Source organism: Oncorhynchus mykiss, chromosome 8 (genome assembly GCF_013265735.2).
Source record: "Oncorhynchus mykiss isolate Arlee chromosome 8, USDA_OmykA_1.1, whole genome shotgun sequence".
Classification (NCBI taxonomy): Eukaryota; Metazoa; Chordata; class Actinopteri; order Salmoniformes; family Salmonidae; genus Oncorhynchus; species Oncorhynchus mykiss.
Window position 1 is genome coordinate 89,612,581 of NC_048572.1, and position 27,435 is coordinate 89,640,015.

Genomic DNA, 27,435 nt, shown 5'->3' on the forward strand with positions numbered 1-27,435 from the left:
AAGACTATAACTAAGGGTCTAGTTGAAGACGATTGCTAAGGGTCTAGTTGAAGACGATCGCTAAGGGTCTAGTTGAAGACGATCGCTAAGGGTCTAGTTGAAGACGATCGCTAAGGGTCTAGTTGAAGACCGTAACTAAGGGTCTAGTTGAAGACTATAACTAAGGGTCTAGGGTCTAGTTGAAGACTATAACTAAGGGTCTAGTTGAAGACTATAACTAAGGGTCTAGTTGAAGACTATCACTAAGGGTCTAGGGTCTAGTTGAAGACTATAACTAAGGGTCTAGTTGAAGACGATCGCTAAGGGTCTAGTTGAAGACTATAACTAAGGGTCTAGTTGAAGACGATCGCTAAGGGTCTAGTTGAAGACCGTAACTAAGGGTCTAGTTGAAGACCGTAACTAAGGGTCTAGTTGAAGACTGTAACTAAGGGTCTAGGGTCTAGTTGAAGACTATAACTAAGGGTCTAGTTGAAGACTATAACTAAGGGTCTAGTTGAAGACTATCACTAAGGGTCTAGGGTCTAGTTGAAGACTATAACTAAGGGTCTAGGGTCTAGTTGAAGACTATAACTAAGGGTCTAGGGGAAGACTATAACTAAGGGTCTAGTTGAAGACTATAACTAAGGGTCTAGTTGAAGACTATAACTAAGGGTCTAGTTGAAGACTATAACTAAGGGTCTAGTTGAAGACTATAACTAAGTGTCTAGTTGAAGACGATCGCTAAGGGTCTAGTTGAAGACCGTAACTAAGGGTCTAGTTGAAGACCGTAACTAAGGGTCTAGTTGAAGACTGTAACTAAGGGTCTAGGGTCTAGTTGAAGACTATAACTAAGGGTCTAGTTGAAGACTATCACTAAGGGTCTAGGGTCTAGTTGAAGACTATAACTAAGGGTCTAGGGTCTAGTTGAAGACTATAACTAAGGGTCTAGTTGAAGACTATAACTAAGGGTCTAGTTGAAGACTATAACTAAGGGTCTAGTTGAAGACTATCACTAAGGGTCTAGGGTCTAGTTGAAGACTATAACTAAGGTTCTAGTTGAAGACTATCACTAAGGGTCTAGGGTCTAGTTGAAGACTATAACTAAGGTTCTAGTTGAAGACTATCACTAAGGGTCTAGTTGAAGACTATAACTAAGGGTCTAGGGTCTAGTTGAAGACTATAACTAAGGTTCTAGTTGAAGACTATCACTAAGGGTCTAGGGTCTAGTTGAAGACTATCACTAAGGGTCTAGTTGAAGACTATCACTAAGGGTCTAGGGTCTAGTTGAAGACTATAACTAAGGGTCTAGTTGAAGACTATAACTAAGGGTCTAGTTGAAGACTATAACTAAGGGTCTAGGGTCTAGTTGAAGACTATAACTAAGGGTCTAGTTGAAGACTATAACTAAGGGTCTCGTTGAAGACTATAACTAAGGGTCTAGTTGAAGACTATAACTAAGGGTCTAGTTGAAGACTATAACTAAGGGTCTAGTTGAAGACTATAACTAAGGGTCTAGCGTCTAGTTGAAGACTATAACTAAGGGTCTAGTTGAAGACTATAACTAAGGGTCTAGTTGAAGACTATAACTAAGGGTCTAGTTGAAGACTATAACTAAGGGTCTAGGGTCTAGTTGAAGACGATCGCTAAGGGTCTAGTTGAAGACTATAACTAAGGGTCTAGTTGAAGACGATCGCTAAGGGTCTAGTTGAAGACCGTAACTAAGGGTCTAGTTGAAGACCGTAACTAAGGGCCTAGTTGAAGACCGCAACTAAGGGTCTAGTTGAAGACCGTAACTAAGGGTCTAGTTGAAGACCGTAACTAAGGGTCTAGTTGAAGACCGTAACTAAGGGTCTAGTTGAAGACCGTAACTAAGGGTCTAGTTGAAGACCGTAACTAAGGGTCTAGTTGAAGACTATAACTTTATTAACACCAACCGTCTGGTCCCCGATGAGGTCAGCGGTCATGGAGAGTGACATCACCAGGATGGTAGCTGACCCCACCCCTAGAAGGACGGACGCCCCGTAGATCCGGTCACCCATCTGGTCGTCTATCAACACCCAATAAGAGAAGGCCATGATCAGCAGCAGGCCCACAAAGTAGGTCATCTACCAATCAGAGACGAGCAAGACACGAATATTAGTTCAATAATGTAATGCCAGAGATGTACTGAAAACCAAATGCATAAAATCTACTGTGTTATGTGTATTACAGTTTGAGTTTGAGACAAACTACTGAACAGATCGGAAATAGACCAGACAGACACTCACACATTTGCCGATGAGTTTGCTGATAGGCTTCATGATGAAAGAGGAAGCGAAGCCACTGACGTACATCACCAGGGGAATAGTGGCAATGTATTTCTGGAACAGGGGACAGAAAGTCTAAGTAACACAGTTTCCTAACAGGTACAGCCAAGGTCCTGGTTCTACATCAATAACAGGTACAGGTATAGTTATAATTATAGGTACTGGTATATAGTTATAATTATAGGTACAGGTATAGTTGTAATTATAGATACAGGTATAGTTGTAAATTATAGGTACAGGTATAGTTGTAAATTATAGGTACAGATATAGTTGTAATTATAGGTACAGGTATAGTTGTAATTATAGGTACATGTATAGTTGTAATTATAATTATAGGTACAGGTTTAGTTGTAATTATAATTATAGGTACAGGTATAGTTGTAATTATAATTATAGGTACAGGTATAGTTATAATTATAGGTACAGGTATAGTTGTAATTATAGATACAGGTATAGTTGTAAATTATAGGTACAGGTATAGTTGTAATTATAGGTACATGTATAGTTGTAATTATAATTATAGGTACAGGTTTAGTTGTAATTATAATTATAGGTACAGGTATAGTTGTAATTATAATTATAGGTACAGGTATAGTTATAATTATAGGTATAGTTACAGGTATAGTTACAGGGATAGGTACAGGTATAGGTGTAATTATAGGTATAGTTACAGGTATAGTTATAATTACAGGTATAGTTACAGGGAAAGGTACAGGTATAGGTACAGGTATAGTTGTAATTATAGGTATAGTTACAGGTATAGTTATAATTACAGGTATAGTTACAGGTATAGTTATAATTACAGGTATAGTTACAGGTATAGTTATAATTACAGGTATAGTTACAGGTATAGTTACAGGTATAGTTGTAATTATAGGTATAGTTACAGGTATAGTTATAATTACAGGTATAGTTACAGGGAAAGGTACAGGTATAGGTACAGGTATAGTTGTAATTATAGGTATAGTTACAGGTATAGTTATAATTACAGGTATAGTTACAGGTATAGTTGTAATTATAGGTATAGTTACAGGTATAGGTATAGTTACAGGTATAGTTGTAATTATAGGTATAGGTACAGGGATGCACAATATATCGGTTTACGAATCGGAATCGGACGATATTAACTAAAAATGCCAACATCGGTAAGGCAAAGCTGACGTCCATACCAATATAAACGTAGGTATATGACGTAATGATGCCACGTAAAATGTTGTTCTATACGTGGAACACAGCGTTCCTAACCTCGCCCACAATGTCTGCTGTATGGATCGAGCAGTCAACAAGTCCAGCAGTCATTTCAAAGAGTAACAAAATGTCAGCGCTACAACTCAAATGCGAAATCCATTAAAGCCAAGATAATGGAGTTCATTCCCCTTGACAATCAACCGTTCTCTGTCGTGGGTGATGTTGGCTTTCGCCAACTGGTCGAGCACCGGTACACACTACCAAGTGCGCAATTTTTCAGATGTTGCCCTACCGGAGTTACACAGTAATAGTGTCACTGCTATTAGCTTCACGACATACTATGGAACGCCGTTTGGGTCTTTGTGTCAAAAAATATACAGTAGCACTGTCAAAGCTGTACAAAAAAGTCTGCAAAACACCGGTCACGAACAATGTGTTTACAATACCGAGTTGGTAATAAAGCATAATTTGCTCGACCGCAACTTCTGGGTAGCTAGCTTTAGCTTGGTACTTAGCTAGCACCAATATAACCAGCCTGAAAACAATGACCAGTAGAACCTGCAGTCATTTTCATTATTCTCAGCAATGATTTAGGGATCCTTGTGAGTAAGTATTAGCTAGGTTGCCACTTGTTATTCGCCTATTGAAATTGAACTTCAGTTCATGAAAATAAATAGCTAGTCAGCAACTGTTGCCATGTTTCCCAAAACTAACGTTATAAGCAGCCAGCTAGCTTTATCTAGATAGTGAGGCTCAACCGGGTTATGTGTTGTGAAGCTAACCACAATAAGGATTAGGCACAAGTGGAATTTGCGGTTAGCCTTCAAAATAAAAGTATGGCATAATTCTACTATTTGCATTGATTTGTATTACTGTCCATGACATACTGCAAATTCAAGTATGTCATTGACAGTAATGCAAATGAATACAAATAGTAGAATTATGCCATACTTTTATTTTGAAGGCTAACCGCAAAGTACACAATTGTGGCTAGCTTCACATAGATGGTCCGACCACCATTTATCAAATAGCAACTGTCTTATAAATTAGGGTTATTTTAGAGATGTCACCTAGCTATATAGGTAGCTAGCTAGTTAACTATAGCTACTAAAACAGACACGTCAAATAGTGTTATTTGACGTATCTTTGACACGCAAAGACCCAAACGGCGTTCCATAGAAATCCTGGTTGAGAATGAAACGACTGAACAAATGAACAATGAAACAGCACAGCAAGTAAGTGAAATATATAGGTTTAGATTAATGTTTTACTGGTAATGGGGACATACGTAAATGGCAACAAAATAACTTTTTGGCCACTGTGTGGTGTGTGTGTAACCTTTATTTAACTAGGCAAGTCAATTAAGAACAAATTATTATTGACAATGACGGCCTACCCCGGAAGACGCTGGGGCAATTGTGCGCCGCCCTATGGGACTCCCAATCACGGCCGGATGTGATACAGCCTGGATTCGAACCAGGGACTGTAGTGACGCCTCTTGCACTGAGATGCAGATGCCTTAACACACACATGGACGCAGTGGTCTCACTATTTAACTGCACTAGAATGCTTAAAAGATATAGGTATAGTTACAGGTGTAGTTATAGGTAGGGATGCACAAAAGGGAACATATCGGTTTAATTATAGTTATCGGTATAGTTACAGGTATTAGGTATAATTATCGGTATAGCTATCGGTTTAATTATAGTTATCGGTATAGTTACAGGTATTAGGTATAATTATCAGTATAGCTATCGGTTTAATTATCTGTATAGTTACAGGTATAATTATAGTTATCGGTATAGTTACAGGGATTAGGTATAATTATCGGTTTTGCTATAATTACAGATATTAGGTATAATTATCGGTATAGTTATCGGTATAATTATAGTTATCAGTATAGTTAAAGGCATAGCTATAAGTATCGGTATAATTATTGGTATAAGTGGGTAGGGTTATATCCTTCCTGTTTGGCCCAGTCTGGGGGTGTCATCGGATGGGGCCACAGTGTCTCCTGACCCCTCCCTGTCTCAGCCTCCAGTATTTATGCTGCAGTAGTTTATGTGTCGGGGGGCTAGGGTCAGTTTGTTATATCTGGAGTACTTCCCCTGTCCTATCCGTTGTCCTGTGTGAATTTAAGTGTGCTCTCTCTAATTCTCTCTTTCTCGCTTTCTTTCTCTCGGAGGACCTGAGCCCTAGGACCATGCCTCAGGACTACCTGACATGATGACTCCTTGCTGTCCCCAGTCCACCTGGCCGTGCTGCTGCTCCAGTTTCAACTGTTCTGCCTGTGATTATTATTATTTGACCATGCTGGTCAATTATGAACATTTGAACATCTTGGCCATGTTCTGTTATAATCTCCATCCGGCACAGCCAGAAGAGGACTGGCCACCCCACATAGCCTGGTTCCTCTCTAGGTTTCTTCCTAGGTTTTGGCCTTTCTAGGGAGTTTTTCCTAGCCACCGTGCTTCTACATCTGCATTGCTTGCTGTTTGGGGTTTTAGGCTGGGTTTCTGTACAGAACTTGGAGATATCAGCTGATGTACGAAGGGCTATATAAATACATTTGATTTGAAATTTGATTTGTATAGTTATAGGTATAGTTTTCGGTATAGGTATAATAATTGGTGTAGGTATAGTTAATTATAGCTATATGTATCGGTATAATAATTGGTATAGTTATAGGTATTGTTACTGGTATAGGTATAGTTAACTATAGTTATAAGTATAGGTATAATTATAGTTTTAGGTGTATAATTGTACATGTATAATTATTGGTATAGTTATTGGTACAGGTATAGTTATCGGCATAATAATTGATATAGTTATAGGTATAGTTATTGGTATAAGTATTAGTTAAGTATTTATTTTATTTTACCTTTATTTAACTAGGCAAGTCAGTTAAGAACAAATTCTTATTTTCAATGACGGCCTAGGAACAGTGGGTTAACTGCCTGTTCAGGGGCAGAACGACAGATTTGTACCTTGTCAGCTCGGGGATTTGAACTTGCAACCTTCCGGTTACTCGTCCAACGCTCTAACCACTAGGCTACCCTACCTATAAGTATAGTTATAATTATAGTTTTCGGTATAGTAATAGGCAAAGCTATATGTATTGGTATAAATATTGGTATAGTTACTGGTATAGGTAATTGTAGTTTTAGGTATCGGTATAATTATAGTTTTCGGTAGAGGTATAATTATAGGTATAATTATCAATATAGGTATAATTATCGATATAGGCATAGTTATCGGTATAGTTCTAATTATAGGTAAAGGTGTAATTATCGATATAGGTATAGTTAATTGTAGTTTTAGGTATCGGTATAATTATAGTTTTATTATAGTACAGGTATATTTATTGGTATAGTTATAATTATAGTTATAGGTACAGGTATAATTATTGGTATAGTTATAATTATAGTTATAGGTACAGCTATAGGTATAGTTACAGGTATAATTATAGGTATAGTTATAATTACAGGTATAAGTATAATTATCGATATAGGTATAGTTATAATTACAGGTATAGGTATAATTATCGATAGTTATAATTATAGGTATAATTATCGATATAGGTATAAAATAACTATAGGTATAATTATCGATATAGGTATAGTTGTAATTATAGGTATAATTATCGATATAGTTATCGGTATAGGTGTATTTACCGACACAGGTATAGGTATAATTACAGGTATATCGAAAATTATCAATATAGAATGAGTTTGGATTTGTGAACTAAACGCGTAAATAAGGAGGTATTTGGTCATAAATTATGGACTTTATCAAATAAAACAAACATTTATTGTAGAACTGGGATTCCTGGGAGTGCATTCTGATGAAGATCATCAAAGGTAAGTGAATATTTATAATGCTATTTCTGACACCTCTCCTTCTTTGGAAAATGGCTGTATGTTTTTCTGTGGCTAGGCGGTGACCAAACATAATCGCACGGTGTGCTTTCGCTGTAAAGCTTTTTTGAAATCTGACACAGCGGTTGCATTAAGGAGTAGTTTATCTATATTTCCATGCATAACACTTGGCCACAAAGCCTATTTTACAAGCAGTTTATCTTTAAAATGGTGTAAAATACTTGTATGTTTGAGGAATTTTAATTATGGGGTTTCTGTTGTTTGAATTTGGAGCCCTGCAATTTCACTGGCTAATGTTGCGAGGTGGGACACTACCGTCCCACATATCCCAGAGAGGTTAAATGGAATGCAATCAGGTTTTAGGTCTGGCCACAGCACTGTTTCAGCAACATTGAAGGTTTTAAATGACATCCACTGTGCTCTTGATAAGAAGTTACATTGTGTGTCTGTTTTTATTGATTTGTCGAAGGCTTTTGACACCATGGACCATGCTGTGTTAGTGCAAAGGTTAAAATGTTGTGGAATTACTGGTCATGCTCTAGATTGGTTTATAAATTACCTATCACAATGTGTAATGGCAGATGGTTGTAAATCTGAGTCCATAAAGGTGTGCTCAGGTGTTCTGCAAGGTTCTATTGTTCATTTTGTATATCAACAACATTGGGGATCTTATTGAAACAGCAGATGTTCATTTTTATGCAGATGATACTGTTCTTTATTCAAGTGGTAGTAGTTTATCCTTAGCTTTTGAAAATGCCCAAAGAGCATTTAATATCATACAACATAATCTGTATGATTTAAAGCTGATTCTAAATTCGGGTAAAACAAAATGCATGGTATTTGCAAATGCCAGGCATCTTACAAATCATGTCATTGCTACATCGGCTGGACATACTATAGAGCAAGTTAAAGTGTACAAATATTTGGGTGTGTGGGTTGATGATAAGCTGAGCTTCACTGTGCATGTAGAGAACTTGATAAGGAAGCTCAAGCTGAAAATAGGATTTTATTAACGGCATAAGGCTTGTTTTTCTTTTGAGGCCAGGAAGGAGCTGGTACGATATACATTACTGTCGGTTTTAGATTTTAGTGATGTTATATATATATATGCAGGCCTCAGCCACTAACCTGAGATCACTTGATTCAGTGTATCATGCAGCCCTCAGGTTCATTACAAATCAGAAACGTCTAACACATCATTGTGATTTCTATAGCGCTGTTGGCTGGTCGTCATTAACCTTGCGTAGGCTTAAACACTGGTATACACTGATTTATAAGGCCATATTGGGTAAGATGCCATTTTATCTCAAGTTCTTTTTTAGTCAGGTCAGTAAATAAATATCTATTACGGTCCCATTCTGATTTGCTTCTAACAGTACCAAAAATTAGGACAGGTCATGGTAGAAATAGTTTTAGTTACTCAGCACCGTGGTCCTGGAATTCTCTCCTGAACATTTTAAAATGTGATGATCTAGTTTCGTTGGTGGAGTTTAAACACTTGATCGATGTATATATCATAGAAGAGTGTAATTGTCTTTAGGACAGCTGTTTTTAGTCAAGATGTTTGTGTTTTTAATGTAAAATGTTTTTGTTGTTTTGTATGTGTGTTTATAGATTTGTTTAATGTTATGTTAGTGTATGTAAGTTGTTCTGTCTGAAACGTTCCCCCTGCTGCTATTGGACCAGGTCTCTCTTGGAAAAGAGATGTTATCTCAATAAGAAAAAACTGTATAAATAAAGGTCAAAAAAAATAATAGGTATCGGTATAGTTACAGGTATCGGTATAATTACAGGTATCGGTATAGTTACAGGTATCGGTATAATTATAGTTAAAGGTATAGTTACAGGTATAGTTACAGGTATAGTTACAGGTATCGGTATAATTATAGTTATAGGTATAGTTACAGGTATAGTTACATGTATAGTTACAGGTATAGTTACAGGTATCGGTATAATTATAGTTATAGGTATAGTTAGTTACAGGTGTAGTTATAGTTACAGGTATAGTTACAGGTATAGTTACAGGTATCGGTATAATTATAGTTATAGGTATAGTTAGTTACAGGTATAGTTATAGTTACAGGTATAGTTACAGGTATAGTTACAGGTATCGGTATAATTATAGTTATAGGTATAGTTACAGGTATAGTTACAGGTATAGTTACAGGTATCGGTATAATTATAGTTATAGGTATAGTTAGTTACAGGTATAGTTATAGTTACAGGTATAGTTACAGGTATAGTTACAGGTATAGTTACAGGTATCGGTATAATTATAGTTATAGGTATAATTCAAGTGATCGGTATAATTAAAGTTATCGGTATAGTTATAGGTATCGTTATCGCTATAGTGGTGTTACCTTTGGCAACATGAGAGTGTTGGTAAGATACATGATGTTGTTACCTTTGGCAACATGAGAGTGTTGGTAAGATACATGATGTTGTTACCTTTGGCAACATGAGAGTGTTGGTAAGATACATGGAGATGTACGTCTGAGACACGTTCACTATCAGTCTGGTGGACATGTAGAGAAACGCTACCTGGACAGGACAGAAGGAAAATACAGGAACGATTAACATGGGCTAAAAACACCACTATTAACATGGGCTGAAAACACCACTATTAACATGGGCTGAAAACACCACTATTAACATGGGTTGAAAACACCACTATTAACATGGGCTAAAAACACCACTATTAACATGGGCTGAAAACACCACTATTAACATGGGCTAAAAACACCACTATTAACATGGGTTGAAAACACCACTATTAACATGGGCTAAAAACACCACTATTAACATGGGTTGAAAACAGACAAAGCAGTGTTGTGTCTGCAAAATGTCAACAAAAATATATTCAGTTTATTTGTCATATGTATATACACAAAAAGCTTTAAGTAGAGCAATCCTACTGCCTGAGATTGAAACATACAACCCTGATTGGAAGTACACTGAGCATCGAATCCAGAACGGATGCTGAGTATCAGATCAAAATGCTGTTGAAATCCAACCAGCTGTTGAATCGGACTTAAAATCTCTCAGATCCAAAATGTCAGCCGTGTTTCAGTGTTACCTAGTAAATGGCAGGCTGTTTCAGTGTTACCTGGTAAATGTCAGCCGTGTTTCAGTGTTACCTGGTAAAGGGCAGGCTGTTTCAGTGTTACCTGGTAAAGGGCAGGCTGTTTCAGTGTTACCTGGTACATGGCAGGAGTGTTTCAGTGTTACCTCGTAAAGGGCAGGCTGTTTCAGTGTTACCTGGTAAAGGGCAGGCGTGTTTCAGTGTTACCTGGTAAATGGCAGGCTGTTTCAGTGTTACCTGGTAAAGGGCAGGAGTGTTTCAGTGTTACCTGGTAAAGTGCAGGAGTGTTTCAGTGTTACCTGGTAAAGGGCAGGCTGTTTCAGTGTTACCTGGTAAAGGGCAGGCTGTTTCAGTGTTACCTGGTAAATGGCAGGAGTGTTTCAGTGTTACCTGGTAAAGGGCAGGAGTGTTTCAGGGTTACCTGGTAAAGGGCAGGCTGTTTCAGTGTTACCTGGTACATGGCAGGAGTGTTTCAGTGTTACCTCGTAAAGGGCAGGCTGTTTCAGTGTTACCTGGTAAAGGGCAGGCGTGTTTCAGTGTTACCTGGTAAATGGCAGGCTGTTTCAGTGTTACCTGGTAAATGGCAGGCGTGTTTCAGTGTTACCTGGTAAATGGCAGGCGTGTTTCAGTGTTACCTGGTAAATGGCAGAAGTGTTTCAGTGTTACCTGGTAAAGGGCAGGCGTGTTTCAGTGTTACCTGGTAAATGGCAGGCGTGTTTCAGTGTTACCTGGTAAAGGGCAGGCGTGTTTCAGTGTTACCTGGTAAAGGGCAGGCGTGTTTCAGTGTTACCTGGTAAAGGGCAGGCGTGTTTCAGTGTTACCTGGTAAAGGGCAGGCTGTTTCAGTGTTACCTGGTAAAGGGCAGGAGTGTTTCAGTGTTACCTGGTAAAGGGCAGGAGTGTTTCAGTGTTACCTGGTAAAGGGCAGGAGTGTTTCAGTGTTACCTGGTAAAGGGCAGGCATGTTTCAGTGTTACCTGGTAAATGGCAGGCGTGTTTCAGTGTTACCTGGTAAAGGGCAGGTGTGTTTCAGTGTTACCTGGTAAAGGGCAGGAGTGTTTCAGTGTTACCTGGTAAAGGGCAGGCGTGTTTCAGTGTTACCTGGTAAAGGGCAGGCTGTTTCAGTGTTACCTGGTAAAGGGCAGGAGTGTTTCAGTGTTACCTGGTAAATGGCAGGCTGTTTCAGTGTTACCTGGTAAAGGGCAGGCTGTTTCAGTGTTACCTGGTAAAGGGCAGGCATGTTTCAGTGTTACCTGGTAAATGGCAGGAGTGTTTCAGTGTTACCTGGTAAAGGGCAAGCGTGTTTCAGTGTTACCTGGTAAAGGGCAGGAGTGTTTCAGTGTTACCTGGTAAAGGGCAGGCTGTTTCAGTGTTACCTGGTAAAGGGCAGGCATGTTTCAGTGTTACCTGGTAAATGGCAGGAGTGTTTCAGTGTTACCTGGTAAAGGGCAGGAGTGTTTCAGTGTTACCTGGTAAATGGCAGGCTGTTTCAGTGTTACCTGGTAAATGGCAGGCGTGTTTCAGTGTTACCTGGTAAAGGGCAGGAGTGTTTCAGTGTTACCTGGTAAATGGCAGGCTGTTTCAGTGTTACCTGGTAAATGGCAGGCTGTTTCAGTGTTACCTGGTAAAGGGCAGGAGTGTTTCAGTTTTACCTGGTAAAGGGCAGGCGTGTTTCAGTGTTACCTGGTAAAGGGCAGGCTGTTTCAGTGTTACCTGGTAAATGGCAGGAGTGTTTCAGTGTTACCTGGTAAAGGGCAGGAGTGTTTCAGTGTTACCTGGTAAAGGGCAGGAGTGTTTCAGTGTTACCTGGTAAAGGGCAGGAGTGTTTCAGTGTTACCTGGTAAATGGCAGGAGTGTTTCAGTGTTACCTGGTAAAGGGCAGGCGTGTTTCAGTGTTACCTGGTAAAGGGCAGGCGTGTTTCAGTGTTACCTGGTAAAGGGCAGGAGTGTTTCAGTGTTACCTGGTAAAGGGCAGGAGTGTTTCAGTGTTACCTGGTAAAGGGCAGGAGTGTTTCAGTGTTACCTGGTAAAGGGCAGGAGTGTTTCAGTGTTACCTGGTAAAGGGCAGGAGTGTTTCAGTGTTACCTGGTAAAGGGCAGGAGTGTTTCAGTGTTACCTGGTAAAGGGCAGGAGTGTTTCAGTGTTACCTGGTAAAGGGCAGGCTGTTTCAGTGTTACCTGGTAAAGGGCAGGAGTGTTTCAGTGTTACCTGGTAAAGGGCAGGCTGTTTCAGTGTTACCTGGTAAAGGGCAGGCTGTTTCAGTGTTACCTGGTAAAGGGCAGGTGTGTTTCAGTGTTACCTGGTAAAGGGCAGGAGTGTTTCAGTGTTACCTGGTAAAGGGCAGGAGTGTTTCAGTGTTACCTGGTAAAGGGCAGGCTGTTTCAGTGTTACCTGGTAAAGGGCAGGCTGTTTCAGTGTTACCTGGTAAAGGGCAGGCTGTTTCAGTGTTACCTGGTAAAGGGCAGGTGTGTTTCAGTGTTACCTGGTAAAGGGCAGGAGTGTTTCAGTGTTACCTGGTAAAGGGCAGGAGTGTTTCAGTGTTACCTGGTAAAGGGCAGGCTGTTTCAGTGTTACCTGGTAAAGGGCAGGCTGTTTCAGTGTTACCTGGTAAAGGGCAGGCTGTTTCAGTGTTACCTGGTAAAAGGAAGGCTGTTTCAGCCAGCATTTCCACCTCAGCAGCGACTGGACAGGGGCGGCAGCCTGAGGGCGAGGGATAAGGGGCCGGCGCTCTCCTTTCTCTTCTCCTTCATCATCCTCCTCTTCTCTCTTCTCTTCCCGTGTGCCCAGGTGAAAGAGGACAGAGGAAAGAGCACCGATACCCAGCACGATGAGGCTCAGGTTCTGAAAGAAAAAATAAATAGACAATGAAAAGTACAAATGGATGGTCGTAAATATCTCCTCTTCATCTCCTCCCTGAAGTTGTCTACTATTCTTATACATTAATTTATTTATTTTTAATAACACTGTTCAAATGACATACTGAAGGTCTAGCATGAGCCTACAGTGCATTTCAACAAGCACTTCCTATTACAAACATGAGGAAGAAGATAACATCATCATCATCAAGATAATGAGTTGTGAATGGTTGTGGTTATACGCACATTCTTTAAAAAAAGTTTAAGATAAAATTGTATCATGAATTTGCATTAACTATACAGGAAACAATAGACAATCTGAGGCCAACCCTGATCTACTCTTCTATGAGGTAATGTATGGCTCTACTCACCCTGAATATAGGGATATCTATGAGGTAATGTATGGCTCTACTCACCCTGAATATAGGGATATCTATGGGGTAATGTATGGCTCTACTCACCCTGAATATAGGGATATCTATGAGGTAATGTATGGCTCTACTCACCCTGAATATAGGGATATCTATGAGGTAATGTATGGCTCTACTCACCCTGAATATAGGGATATCTATGAGGTAATGTATGGCTCTGAATATAGGGATATCTGTGAGGTAATGCATGGCTCTGCTCACCCTGAATATAGGAATATCTATGGGGTAATGCATGGCTCTGTTCACCCTGAATATAGGGATATCTATGGGGTAATGCATGGCTCTGTTCACCCTGAATATAGGGATATCTATGGGGTAATGCATGGCTCTGTTCACCCTGAATATAGGGATATCTATGGGGTAATGCATGGCTCTGTTCACCCTGAATATAGGGATATCTATGGGGTAATGCATGGCTCTGTTCACCCTGAATATAGGGATATCTATGGGGTAATGTTTGGCTCTGCTCACCCTGAATATAGGGATATCTATGGGGTAATGTATGGCTCTGCTCACCCTGAATATAGGGATATCTATGGGACCCAGGGTCTCGGTGAGAGAGGGGTCCTCGTCTGATCCGGTCTGGAAGTGGAACAGCAGATAGGCCACAGCGTACACTGTTATATTGGCCATCACTGTAAACGCATACCTGGGAGAGCAGAACAAGAGAGAATATTTTGCCATTTTAAAAAGCTCATTTCCTGCAATTCTACACATTTTGCCATGTCTTGTGTGTGTTCATGTGCTATTCCCGAAACGGCTAAATGCCTTTTATCCTCGCTTCGAGGCAAGCAACACTGAAGCATGCATGAGAGCACCATTTAACATCGATGGGGCTGTAGTGGAGCATGTCGAGAGTTTGAAGTTCCTTGCTGTCCACATCAACAAAATATCATGGTCCAAACACACCAAGTAAGTCGTGATGAGGGAACACCTTTTCCCCCTCAGAAGACTGAAAAGATTTGTCATGGGACCCAAGATCCTCAAGAAGATATTATTACAGCTGCACCATCGAGAGCTTCCTGACCGGTTGCATCACTGCCTGGACCGGCAACTGCTCAGCAGCCGACCGACCGTACGGCGCTACAGGGGGTTGTGCGTTGTTAGAGGTTCACCTAGGGGTCATGATAGGGGCTGGACCAAATGATTGATGTATTATAATAATTGATTATGCTTATGTTGTATTAATAGAAGGGGAGGGGTTATAAGACCCCTCCCCTTTACATGTATAGGGTCCTAGACTACAGAGTAACAATATATATATACAGTATGAGGTTAATATTGTTCCACAGTACTTTTCTGGTCTTTCTGCCTCTTCTAAAAGCAACAGTCTGAGAAATGTGTGACTGTAGAGAGAGAACTCAGTAAGAGATAAGGGACCAGTCAGACATCCCACTATAAATCAACGTGGACATTATTTACTGCTAAGTATTTAGATAAACACTAAAAACCTTGATTATATAGCTGTGTAGGCATGGTTTTAGTCTCATGAGTAGAAGGTAATGACGTAGGCAGTGACATCACTAAGGCTGGACTTCGGGTTTAATAAAAGGAACTTCTATTTTGCAGAACTTACTCGGAAACATGCGTGCTCTGTTCCTGATTGTCAATTTCTGTCTGCAATTGCATTAATAAAAGGTTTTTGAATGATTTAATTAAAGATATTGTCATAATGCTAATTTCACCAATGATGATTGACAAGGAACAGGAAACAAACGCTAACAGCGTACAGCCCAGTACATCACTGGGGCTTCCTGCCATCCAGGACCTCTATACCAGAGGGTAGTGCGTACAAGCCCAGTACATCACTGGGGCCAAGCTTCCTGCCATCCAGGACCTCTATACCAGAGGGTAGTGCGTACAGCCCAGTACATCACTGGGGCCAAGCTTCCTGCCATCCAGGACCTCTATACCAGAGGGTAGTGCGTACAGCCCAGTACATCACTGGGGCCAAGCTTCCTGCCATCCAGGACCTCTATACCAGAGGGTAGTGCGTACAGCCCAGTACATCACTGGGGCCAAGCTTCCTGCCATCCAGGACCTCTATACCAGAGGGTAGTGCGTACAGCCCAGTACATCACTGGGGCCAAGCTTCCTGCCATCCAGGACCTCTATACCAGAGGGTAGTGCGTACAGCCCAGTACATCACTGGGGCCAAGCTTCCTGCCACCCAGGACCTCTATACCAGAGGGTAGTGCGTACAGCCCAGTACATCACAGGGGCCAAGCTTCCTGCCATCCAGGACCTCTATACTAGGTGGTGTCAGAGGAAGGCACAAAAATTGTCAATGACTCTAGTCACCCCAGTCATAGACTGTACTCTCTGCTACCGCACAGCAAGCAATACTGGAGCACCAAGTCTAGGTCCAAAAGGCTCCTTAACAGCTTCTACCCCCAAGCCATAAGACTGAACAATTAATCAAATGGCCACCAGACTATTTACATTGACCCCCCCCCCCTCCCTCCCTCCCTTTTGTACACTGCTGCTACTCTCTGTTTATTATCTATGCATAGTCACTCAGTTATTTACCTGTAAGCAGTGAGCTCCATCCTGGTTGTTATTTACCTGTAAGCAGTGAGCTCCATCCTGGTTGTTATTTACCTGTAAGCAGTGAGCTCCATCCTGGTTGTTATTTACCTGTAAGCAGTGAGCTCCATCCTGGTTGTTATTAACCTGTAAGCAGTGAGCTCCATCCTGGTTGTTATTTACCTGTAAGCAGTGAGCTCCATCCTGGTTGTTATTTACCTGTAAGCAGTGAGCTCCATCCTGGTTGTTATTTACCTGTAAGCAGTGAGCTCCATCCTGGTTGTTATTTACCTGTAAGCAGTGAGCTCCGTCCTGGTTGTTATTTACCTGTAAGTGAGCTCCATCCTGGTTGTTATTTACCTATAAGCAGTGAGCTCCGTCCTGGTTGTTATTTACCTGTAAGCAGTGAGCTCCGTCCTGGTTGTTATTAACCTGTAAGCAGTGAGCTCCATCCTGGTTGTTATTTACCTGTAAGCAGTGAGCTCCATCCTGGTTGTTATTTACCTGTAAGCAGTGAGCTCCGTCCTGGTTGTTATTAACCTGTAAGCAGTGAGCTCCATCCTGGTTGTTATTTACCTGTAAGCAGTGAGCTCCATCCTGGTTGTTATTTACCTGTAAGCAGTGAGCTCCATCCTGGTTGTTATTTACCTGTAAGAAGTGAGCACCATCCTGGTTGTTATTTACCTGTAAGCAGTGAGCACCATCCTGGTTGTTATTTACCTGTAAGAAGTGAGCTCCATCCTGGTTGTTATTTACCTATAAGCAGTGAGCTCCATCCTGGTTGTTATTTACCTGTAAGCAGTGAGCTCCGTCCTGGTTGTTATTTACCTGTAAGTGAGCTCCATCCTGGTTGTTATTTACCTGTAAGCAGTGAGCTCCGTCCTGGTTGTTATTTACCTGTAAGCAGTGAGCTCCACCTTGGCGTGTTCGCAGGACACCAGCTCAGGGATGAGTGACAGGTGTGAGATCTGCGTGGCAGCCCAGCCGAACTGGAAGATGATGATGAATGGGATGAAGTACGTCAGGCTGACCCACTGAGGGGTGTACTGGTCACACCCCAGACACTGATTAAAGATGAACGCAAAGGACATCAGCACACTGACCGTACCTGGAGAGGGGGAGGGGATGTTACTGTTGACGTGTGTGTATCTCACTTCACTTTACCAACAGTAGCCTTGTCATTCATGCCAATAAAGCTTATCTTACTCCGAACCGAATCCAATAAATAAAGAGGGGAGCGAGGTTAGCTCTATGAAGACATAACACAGCCCACAGGAAGGGGAATGAGGTCACAGCCCAGGCACAGGAAGGGGAATGAGGTCACAGCCCAGACACAGGAAGGGGAATGAGTTCACATGCCAGGCACAGGAAGGGGAATGAGGTCACAGCCCAGACACAGGAAGGGGAATGAGGAAAAGGAAAGAACATGAATGAGATAAGCACACTGCTCATCCCTGGAGGGAGAGCGAAGGTGTTGTGCAAGCATTGATGTGGAGGCTTATATCCCAGCCCAGCACTGACACACCTGATTCAACTAATCTAGGGCTTGATGATGATTTGTTTTAGCAGCTGTGTTAGTGCTGTGCTAGAACAAAAGCCTGCACGCCCAGTGGGTCTCATGCAGGAGCAGGCCTGATCATCACAGCCCACTGATCCCAGGTAGGGTGACCTGTCTAGCTCTGAGCTTCTTCAACGACCTGATAGCACATAGCTGTCTGGTAACCTGATAGCACATACAGTGCCTTGCGAATGTATTCGGCCCCCTTGAACTTTGTGACCTTTTGCCACATTTCAGGCTTCAAACATAAAGATATAAAACTGTATTTTTTTTGTGAAGAATCAACAACAAGTGGGACACAATCATGAAGTGGAACGACATTTATTGGATATTTCAAACTTTTTTAACAAATCAAAAACTGAAAAATTGGGCGTGCAAAATTATTCAGCCCCCTTAAGTTAATACTTTGTAGCGCCACCTTTTGCTGCGATTACAGCTGTAAGTCGCTTGGGGTATGTCTCTATCAGTTTTGCACATCGAGAGACTGAATTTTTTTCCCATTCCTCCTTGCAAAACAGCTCGAGCTCAGTGAGGTTGGATGGAGAGCATTTGTGAAGAGCAGTTTTCAGATCTTTCCACAGATTCTCGATTGGATTCAGGTCTGGACTTTGACTTGGCCATTCTAACACCTGGATATGTTTATTTTTTAACCATTCCATTGTAGATGTTGCTTTATGTTTTGGATCATTGTCTTGTTGGAAGACAAATCTCCGTCCCAGTCTCAGGTCTTTTGCAGACTCCATCAGGTTTTCTTCCAGAATGGTCCTGTATTTGGCTCCATCCATCTTCCCATCAATTTTAACCATCTTCCCTGTCCCTGCTGAAGAAAAGCAGGCCCAAACCATGATGCTGCCACCACCATGTTTGACAGTGGGGATGGTGTGTTCAGCTGTGTTGCTTTTACGCCAAACATAACGTTTTGCATTGTTGCCAAAAAGTTCAATTTTGGTTTCATCTGACCAGAGCACCTTCTTCCACATGTTTGGTGTGTCTCCCAGGTGGCTTGTGGCAAACTTTAAACAACACTTTTTATGGATATCTTTAAGAAATGGCTTTCTTCTTGCCACTCTTCCATAAAGGCCAGATTTGTGCAATATACGACTGATTGTTGTCCTATGGACAGAGTCTCCCACCTCAGCTGTAGATCTCTGCAGTTCATCCAGAGTGATCATGGGCCTCTTGGCTGCATCTCTGATCAGTCTTCTCCTTGTATGAGCTGAAAGTTTAGAGGGACGGCCAGGTCTTGGTAGATTTGCAGTGGTCTGATACTCCTTCCATTTCAATATTATCGCTTGCACAGTGCTCCTTGGGATGTTTAAAGCTTGGGAAATCTTTTTGTATCCAAATCCGGCTTTAAACTTCTTCACAACAGTATTCCGGACCTGCCTGGTGTGTTCCTTGTTCTTCATGACGCTCTCTGCGCTTTTAACGGACCTCTGAGACTATCACAGTGCAGGTGCATTTATACGGAGACTTGATTACACACAGGTGGATTGAACTTCTGGGGAGAGTTTGCTGCACTAAAAGTAAAGGGGCTGAATAATTTTGCACGCCCAATTTTTCAGTTTTTGATTTGTTAAAAAAGTTTGAAATATCCAATAAATGTCGTTCCACTTCATGATTGTGTCCCACTTGTTGTTGATTCTTCACAAAAAAATACAGTTTTATATCTTTATGTTTTGTAGCCTGAAATGTGGCAAAAGGTCGCAAAGTTCAAGGGGGCCGAATACTTTCGCAAGGCACTGTAGCTGTCTGGTAACCTGATAGCACATAGCTGTCTGGTAACCTGATAGCACATAGCTGTCTGCTGTCTGGTAAACCGGATAGCTCATACCGGTCTGGTAACCTGATAGCACATACCGGTCTGGTAACCTGATAGCACATAGCTGTCTGGTAACCTCATAGCACATAGCTGTCTGGTAACCTGATAGCACATAGCTGTCTGGTAACCTGATAGCACATAGCTGTCTGCTAACCTCATAGCTGTCTGCTAACCTCATAGCACATAGCTGTCTGGTAACCTGATAGCACATACCGGTCTGGTAACCTGATAGCACATAGCTGTCTGGTAACCTGATAGCACATAGCTGTCTGGTAACCTGATAGCACATAGCTGTCTGGTAACCTGATAGCACATAGCTGTCTGGTAACCTGATAGCACATAGCTGTCTGGTAACCTGATAGCACATAGCTGTCTGGTAACCTGATAGCACATAGCTGTCTGGTAACCTGATAGCACATAGCTGTCTGGTAACCTCATAGCTGTCTGGTAACCTGATAGCTGTCTGGTAACCTGATAGCACATAGCTGTCTGGTAACCTCATAGCGCATAGCTGTCTGGTAACCTGATAGCACATAGCTGTCTGGTAACCTGATAGCACATAGCTGTCTGGTAACCTGATAGCACATAGCTGTCTGGTAACCTGATAGCACATAGCTGTCTGGTAACCTGATAGCACATAGCTGTCTGGTAACCTGATAGCACATAGCTGTCTGGTAACCTGATAGCACATAGCTGTCTGGTAACCTGATAGCACATAGCTGTCTGGTAACCTGATAGCACATAGCTGTCTGCTAACCTGATAGCACATAGCTGTCTGGTAACCTCATAGCACATAGCTGTCTGGTAACCTCATAGCACATAGCTGTCTGGTAACCTCATAGCTGTCTGGTAACCTCATAGCACATTGTGGTATAGTAACCTGATAGCACATAGCTGTCTGGTAACCTGAATTGCACAAACTACCAAGGAACGGTCTGGCAGCACCTGAACGCAGGCATGTGGCCTGTGTTGTGAACTCACTTCCTTATTAATGACTCAGCTTAAAGTTTGGTCACAAGACTACAAGTGTTCAGTTCAACACATGTTATTGGCAAGGTAACATAATAGCCTTTATTGTGCTTTTATTGTGGGCCTAGAATGGTACGGAATACATACATTGGCAATTGTAAGATCCAAAAAGTACATAATTTGACTAATTCATAACTGTATCATAATTACAGTGTAGCAATCAACCAATGCACCTATATGAAACAGGTATTCACTCACCCACTAAATGCCATGTCTTCCTCTTGCCGTATGTCCCACACCCCGGCGTCTGGTCCGACTCGTAGCCGATAAGGGGTGTGCAGACCCCGTCCGCTATCTGCCCCACCAGCAGTAACACACCTGCATAGGTGTTCTGAAAGCCCAGCACGGAGTGGTAGTACACCAACAGGTAGGTGAACCACATAGACGCACACAGATCGTTCAGAAAGTGTCCCACAGCGTAACTCAGCCGCTGACAAAAAGGCAGAGACCTCTGTGTATAGTCTGACATGATTGTTTCGAGAATATTAGGTTATTTTCTGAAAAATATATCTATTCTAATTATAGTCAAATTGTTGTTGGAAGATATTTTGATGACCTAATATGTTCGCCTAAATACGATCAAATAGGTTATCTGAATACTCAACAAGCAAAAATAGAATTCCACATTGAAAACAAATATTAGGTCCTACTTGTGTGAGTACAGATCGTTATTCCCCAACATGTCCGTGTACATCTGATCACACGGTGCCAGTTTCCTTACGATCAAGCTGACTGTTATAAAGAGAGAAAAAAAATCTCTATATATTCAGGCACCTAACAAAACACCTCAACCACTGTCCTTACCTCAGACAACCCCGTAACCAGATTACGGTTAACTTGTTAAAGTAAAGTAACGCCTCGCCACTTCCCCATTCATTACATATATCACCCGTTTCACAGACATATCTCGGAAGTCGATTTAGAGACAATGCGGATTGAATTCCAACGATATTCGCCGGCTCGTTATTCTTTGGAGAAAACATACACTATGATTCTGTTTCATGACAACAACAATGTCCGACAGCGTTCCGGTGAAATGAAGGGAAAGACTGGGGCCCCTTTCCCGTTCTGGACCAATAGGAACGCAGGTTTGCGCTCCTCACACGTGATGCTGACAGATGTTTTTCCGGAAGAGGGATGACTTCATTCCTGATACACAAGTTCATTTGCATCTGTAATACATTGTTTCTTCTCAATTTAAAAATCAGATAAAATACATTGTTCAAACTTTTCATTACATTCTTTTGTGATTGATTTAAGTTTAGAACTACACGTATAGGCTTTCTGTGCTAGATAATAGAAATACAAGTATCTGTCTAATTGGATACTGAAAGTGATTTCATCACTCAAGTATAGACTCAGTCCAGTGAGCAACTATTTCCCACACAGGGTCAGAGTACATCACATGTTTTACTCTGAAGAGCTTTGTCAGCGTTCCTCGTGTTTTTAGTCTGAAATAAAGGTAATGATTATTTTGTCACAAGATGACTGTCCTGTATAACCTTGGCTTACCTACTCATCACTTTTATTAGGAGAATGTCAATATCGTAGGTCTGTGTGGGAAGCGACCATATGAAGTTGTTTTTACAATGCAAGTCTGCCTGTCTAGATAATACCAGAGATATGAACAGGTTTTGAGAATGCTTATACATTTTGAAAATTGACAAGTTTTGTATTTTGAAATGGGACATTTGTATTTTTTATTTAACCTTTACTTAACTAGTCAATTAAGAACAAATTCTCATTTACAATGATGGCCTACCCCGGGACAAACCTAGAAGACGCTGGGCCAATTGTGTGCCGCCCTATGTGACTCCCAATCACATCCGGATGTGATGCGGCCTGGATTCGAACCAGGGACTGCAGTAACGCCTCTAGCACTGAGATGCAGTGTCTTAGACCACTGCACCACTCGGGAGTATTACTTTAATACCTCTACAGGATCAGTGTCCCTCCACCGGGACAGTTGAGCTCACGTGCACTAATGTGACTAGCGTGATAGACATGTCTAACATGGGCAGAAAGCTTAGATTAACAATAATGTAACTGCACTGTCCAATTTACAGTAGCTATTACAGTGAAATACCATGGTATTGTTTGAGGAGAGTCCACAACAACAAACCCTTTGTCACGGCAACTGGTTTGAATCATTCACCTCTGAAGGTAAATAATGTACTTACGTTCAGTAATCTGGCTCTGATTTGTCATCCTGAGGGTCCCAGAGATAAAATGTAGCATATTTTGTTTGATAAAATGTAGTAACTGGGTTCTCCAGTTTGAACCCCTGCTGTCTCTGGCTCCACACCCACTAATACTGTCCAGTATTGCTGAAACGTTGCACACACTGCTGCCATCTAGTGGCCAAAATATAAACTGCACCTAGACTGAAATAAGCATGATGGCCTTTCTCGTGCATTTCCAAGATGAGAAAAAAATTCATGTTTTTTGGTTTGTATTATCTAACATTTCTACAAAATTAAAAGTGTTTCCTTTCAAATGGTATCAAGAATATGCATATCCTTGCTTCAGGTCCTGAGCTACAGGCAGTTAGATTTGGGTATGTCATTTTAGGTCATTTTAGGTGTCCAATCCTTTTAAACTGTCACAAACTAAAACTTGCAGGTAACTGATTTGAACAAGCAACATAAAACCCATAAACACAAAGGTTTCTGTCCCAAATGGCACCCTATTCCCTTTATAGTACACTACCTTTGACCAGGGACCATAGTACTCTGCTCAAAAGTAAATGATCCCAGAATTCCATGTTTTCTTTATTTCTCCAAAGTGCAATTTTAAAGAAGAAATTAAATATCTGTTTCTCTCAATCCGTCCTCAGTACCGGAGACCAGCCACTCAGACACCACATCCATCCTCAGTACCTGAGACCAGCCACTGTCAGACACCACATCCATCCTCAGTACCTGAGACCAGCCACTGTCAGACACCACATCCATCCTCAGTACCTGAGACCAGCCACTGTCAGACACCACATCCATCCTCAGTACCTGAGACCAGCCACTGTCAGACACCACATCCATCCTCAGTACCTGACCAGCCACTGTCAGACACCACATCCATCCTCAGTACCTGAGACCAGCCACTGTCAGACACCACATCCGTCCTCAGTATTTCTTTCCTGTCTGTATGACACATTGTTATTCTGGAGTTCCTGTCTGTATGACACATTGTTATTCTGGAGTTCCTGTCTGTATGACACATTGTTATTCTGGAGTTCCTGTCTGTATGACACACTGTGTTATTCTGGAGTTCCTGTCTGTATGACACATTGTTATTCTGGAGTTCCTGTCTGTATGACACACTGTGTTATTCTGGAGTTCCTGTCTGTATGACACATTGTTATTCTGGAGTTCCTGTCTGTATGACACATTGTTATTCTGGAGTTCCTGTCTGTATGACACACTGTGTTATTCTGGAGTTCCTGTCTGTATGTCACACTGTTATTCTGGAGTTCCTTCTAGGCTCTTAATGTTGATCCCACAAATAAAACGACTTTGTAAATGGAGCACATTGTTGTGTTACAGTTTAGTCTGTCCTCCTCTGTCAATGTTCAGCATGTTAAAATGGAGCACAGACAACAGTTTGATCTCTGTCCTTTTAATAGTCTCTTATTTATGATTTCTCAGGTCGTTCCTGGCTCTCTTCATTCATTTATCCATTCATCCACCCATCATGAGCTAATCTTCAGGCCTTGTCCATCCATCCATCCATCCATCCATCCATCCATCCATCCATCCATCCATCCATCCTCATAGAAATATACACATTTATTCCTTACAATCTTCTTCAGGTTTAGAATATAAAACGGGTCCAAGCACAGACAGTCATGGTTCTGTCCCATTGTGTCCTGTCCGTCTGTAGCGGCAAGTCATCAGTCTGTTGTAGTACTGCATGAGGGTCGACAGGGGGCGCTCTAACTGAACACATACAGAGTGAGACAGACAGAGAGGAGGGTGTAGAGTACTGGGCTCAGCTCAGTTTCAGTACTTCTTCCTTCCCTCTGTCAGTCTGTCAGTGTGGTTTCCAACAACTCCTCCTCCTCCTCCTCCTCTTCTTCTTCACTAGTGTCTCTGAAGGCCTTTCCTCTTCTTCGCTGGAGGCCTTTCCTCTTCTTCACTAGTGTCTCTGGAGGCCTTTCCTCTTCTTCACTAGTGTCTCTGAAGGCCTTTCCTCTTCACTAGTGTCTCTGAAGGCCTTTCCTCTTCACTAGTGTCTCTGAAGGCCTTTCCTCTTCACTAGTGTCTCTGAAGGCCTTTCCTCTTCTTCACTAGTGTCTCTGAAGGCCTTTCCTCCTCTTCACTAGTGTCTCTGAAGGCCTTTCCTCTTCTTCACTAGTGTCTCTGAAGGCCTTTCCTCTTCTTCACTGGAGGCCTTTCCTCTTCTTCACTAGTGTCTCTGGAGGCCTTTCCTCTTCTTCACTAGTGTCTCTGAAGGCCTTTCCTCTTCTTCACTAGTGTCTCTGAAGGCCTTTCCTCTTCTTCACTAGTGTCTCTGAAGGCCTTTCCTCTTCTTCACTAGTGTCTCTGAAGGCCTTTCCTCTTCTTCACTAGTGTCTCTGAAGGCCTTTCCTCCTCTTCACTAGTGTCTCTGAAGGCCTTTCCTCTTCTTCACTGGAGGCCTTTCCTCTTCTTCACCAGTGTCTCTGAAGGCCTTTCCTCTTCTTCACTAGTGTCTCTGAAGGCCTTTCCTCCTCTTCACTAGTGTCTCTGAAGGCCTTTCCTCTTCTTCACTAGTGTCTCTGAAGGCCTTTCCTCTTCTTCACTAGTGTCTCTGGAGGCCTTTCCTCTTCTTCACTAGTGTCTCTGGAGGCCTTTCCTCTTCTTCACTAGTGTCTCTGAAGGCCTTTCCTCTTCTTCACTAGTGTCTCTGAAGGCCTTTCCTCTTCTTCACTGGAGGCCTTTCCTCTTCTTCACTAGTGTCTCTGAAGGCCTTTCCTCCTCTTCACTAGTGTCTCTGAAGGCCTTTCCTCCTCTTCACTAGTGTCTCTGAAGGCCTTTCCTCTTCTTCACTAGTGTCTCTGAAGGCCTTTCCTCTTCTTCACTAGTGTCTCTGAAGGCCTTTCCTCTTCCTCCTCGTAAAGAAACAGCAGCACCTGAAACAGAACAAATGAACAACAATAGGATGAGATTATAACATTGAAAAAACTAAATACAAAGACCCACCCCCAATTCTAAATCGACCCCTCACCCCTAGTGCCCTGTCTGAGAGGACATGCTATACTAGGAGTAAGCAAGGGTAGGAGGGCAGGGGGAGGAGGGTAGAGAGAAGGGGGAAGGGGGGGTAGAGAGAAGGGAGGAGGTAGAGGGCAGGGGGGGGGGGGGGGTAGAGGGAAGGGAGGTAGAGGGCAGGGAGGAGGTAGAGGGCAGGGAGGAGGTAGAGGGCAGGGAGGAGGTAGAGGGCAGGGGGAAGGGGGGGGGTAGAGGGAAGGAGGGTAGAGAGAAGGGAGGAGGTAGAGGGCAGGGGGAAGGGGGGGAGGTAGAGGGCAAGGGGAAGGGGGGGGGGTAGAGGGAAGGGGGAAGGGGGGGGGGGGGGTAGAGTGAAGGGGTGGAGAGAAAGGGGCATCCATCTCACTTGGTGTCGTCGGCCACCTCCACCTCGGCCGGGGCAGTGATGGGTGCATTGGAGTGGCCCGCCGTCGGGTCGTCTGTATTCAGCTCCCCATTGGTTGAACTCAACACCTGAAGGGGAGCATCATGGGAGTATCATAGACCACCAGATAATGGCAGCTTACTATGGTCTAAAATATCTAAGGTCACTTATAATGAGACTTCTGAATGTTGTAGATAGAAATGTAATGAATAGAGCCAACACGATTCCCTATTGTACATGATAGAAATGTAATGAATAGAGCCGACATGATTCCCTATTCTACATGATAGAAATGTAATGAATAGAGCCGACATGATTCCCTATTCTACATGATAGAAATGTAATGAATAGAGCCGAGATGATTCCCTATTCTACATGATAGAAATGTAATGAATAGAGCCAACACGATTCCCTATTCTACATGACAGACAATCATATCTTCTACTCAATACATTCAGAAGTCTCACTCTCAGCTCACAAGCTCGGTCATAATCATTTGTAATGTTGCCTAATGTTATGAGATGAAAACTGGTTTCCTCAAGATGGTTGTGTGATTCCAGAAACATTAGAAGTTTCCACTGTCCTGTTATAGAAATTATGTGATCAGACTGCATGTTCAGCTGGCTACTTGATCCCTCTTACAGTGACTTAATGCTCCAGCCAACAATGGCCCCTTCTGAGATGGTCCCATATGCCCTATATAGCAAACTACTGTTGACCAGGGCCCATGTGGCTCTGGTCAAAAGTAGTGCACTACACATAGGGCATTTGGGATGCAAACAAATTACACTGAACACTACCCACACTAGATGGTATTACATTGATTAAATCCATCTATATAAGACTTGCGACCAACCACAAGGTGACCTCAGTTCGAGGGAATGATGAAACATTCTAATAGCACAAGTTTTCCTTTAGTCACTGTCTCTCCCACAGTTAGTCCCTCGCCCCAGTAGCATTATTAGTCCCTCGACCCCGTAGGATACAGTTAGTCCCTCGGCCCCAGTAGGATACAGTTAGTCAGTCCCTCGACCCCGGTAGGATACAGTTAGTCCCTCGGCCCCAGTAGGATACAGTTAGTTCCTACTCCCCAGTAGGATACAGTTAGTCAGTCCCTCGACCCCGGTAGGATACAGTTAGTCAGTCCCTCGACCCCGGTAGGATACAGTTAGTCAG

The 27,435-nt window shown here is 42.2% G+C and overlaps 2 protein-coding genes across 13 annotated transcripts in view; both read right to left on the reverse strand.

The window, feature by feature from the left end:
- The window catches only part of LOC110530890 (major facilitator superfamily domain-containing protein 12), a 45,006-nt gene extending 23,244 nt beyond the window's left edge, over positions 1-21,762 (reverse strand). For 3 of the 5 annotated variants that reach the window (XR_005053001.1, XR_005053000.1, XM_036986725.1), the window contains exons 1-7: positions 20,851-21,762; positions 17,141-17,351; positions 14,234-14,366; positions 13,066-13,272; positions 9,800-9,892; positions 2,247-2,339; positions 1,914-2,084 (exon numbers count right to left, since the gene is read on the reverse strand). Coding sequence is in view for 3 of the 5 variants with exons in the window: in XM_036986725.1 (XP_036842620.1) it covers positions 1,914-2,084; positions 2,247-2,339; positions 9,800-9,892; positions 13,066-13,272; positions 14,234-14,366; positions 17,141-17,351; positions 20,851-21,121 (1,179 nt within the window). In the remaining 2 variants the exon portion in view is untranslated. The remainder of the gene's footprint in view (positions 1-1,913; positions 2,085-2,246; positions 2,340-9,799; positions 9,893-13,065; positions 13,273-14,233; positions 14,367-17,140; positions 17,352-20,850) is intronic. The other 2 variants (XM_036986727.1, XM_036986728.1) reach the window with 2 other exon arrangements.
- A 3,300-nt stretch (positions 21,763-25,062) lies between these two features.
- Positions 25,063-27,435, reverse strand: part of LOC110530891 (casein kinase I) — a 69,412-nt gene continuing 67,039 nt past the window's right edge. For 4 of the 8 annotated variants that reach the window (XM_036986737.1, XM_036986733.1, XM_036986739.1 and 1 more), the window contains 2 exons: positions 26,242-26,348; positions 25,063-25,762 (listed from right to left, as the gene is read on the reverse strand). In XM_036986737.1, coding sequence (XP_036842632.1) covers positions 25,711-25,762; positions 26,242-26,348 — 159 coding nt within the window. In that variant the 3' untranslated portion in view covers positions 25,063-25,710. The remainder of the gene's footprint in view (positions 25,763-26,241; positions 26,349-27,435) is intronic. The other 4 variants (XR_005053004.1, XR_005053005.1, XR_005053003.1 and 1 more) reach the window with 4 other exon arrangements.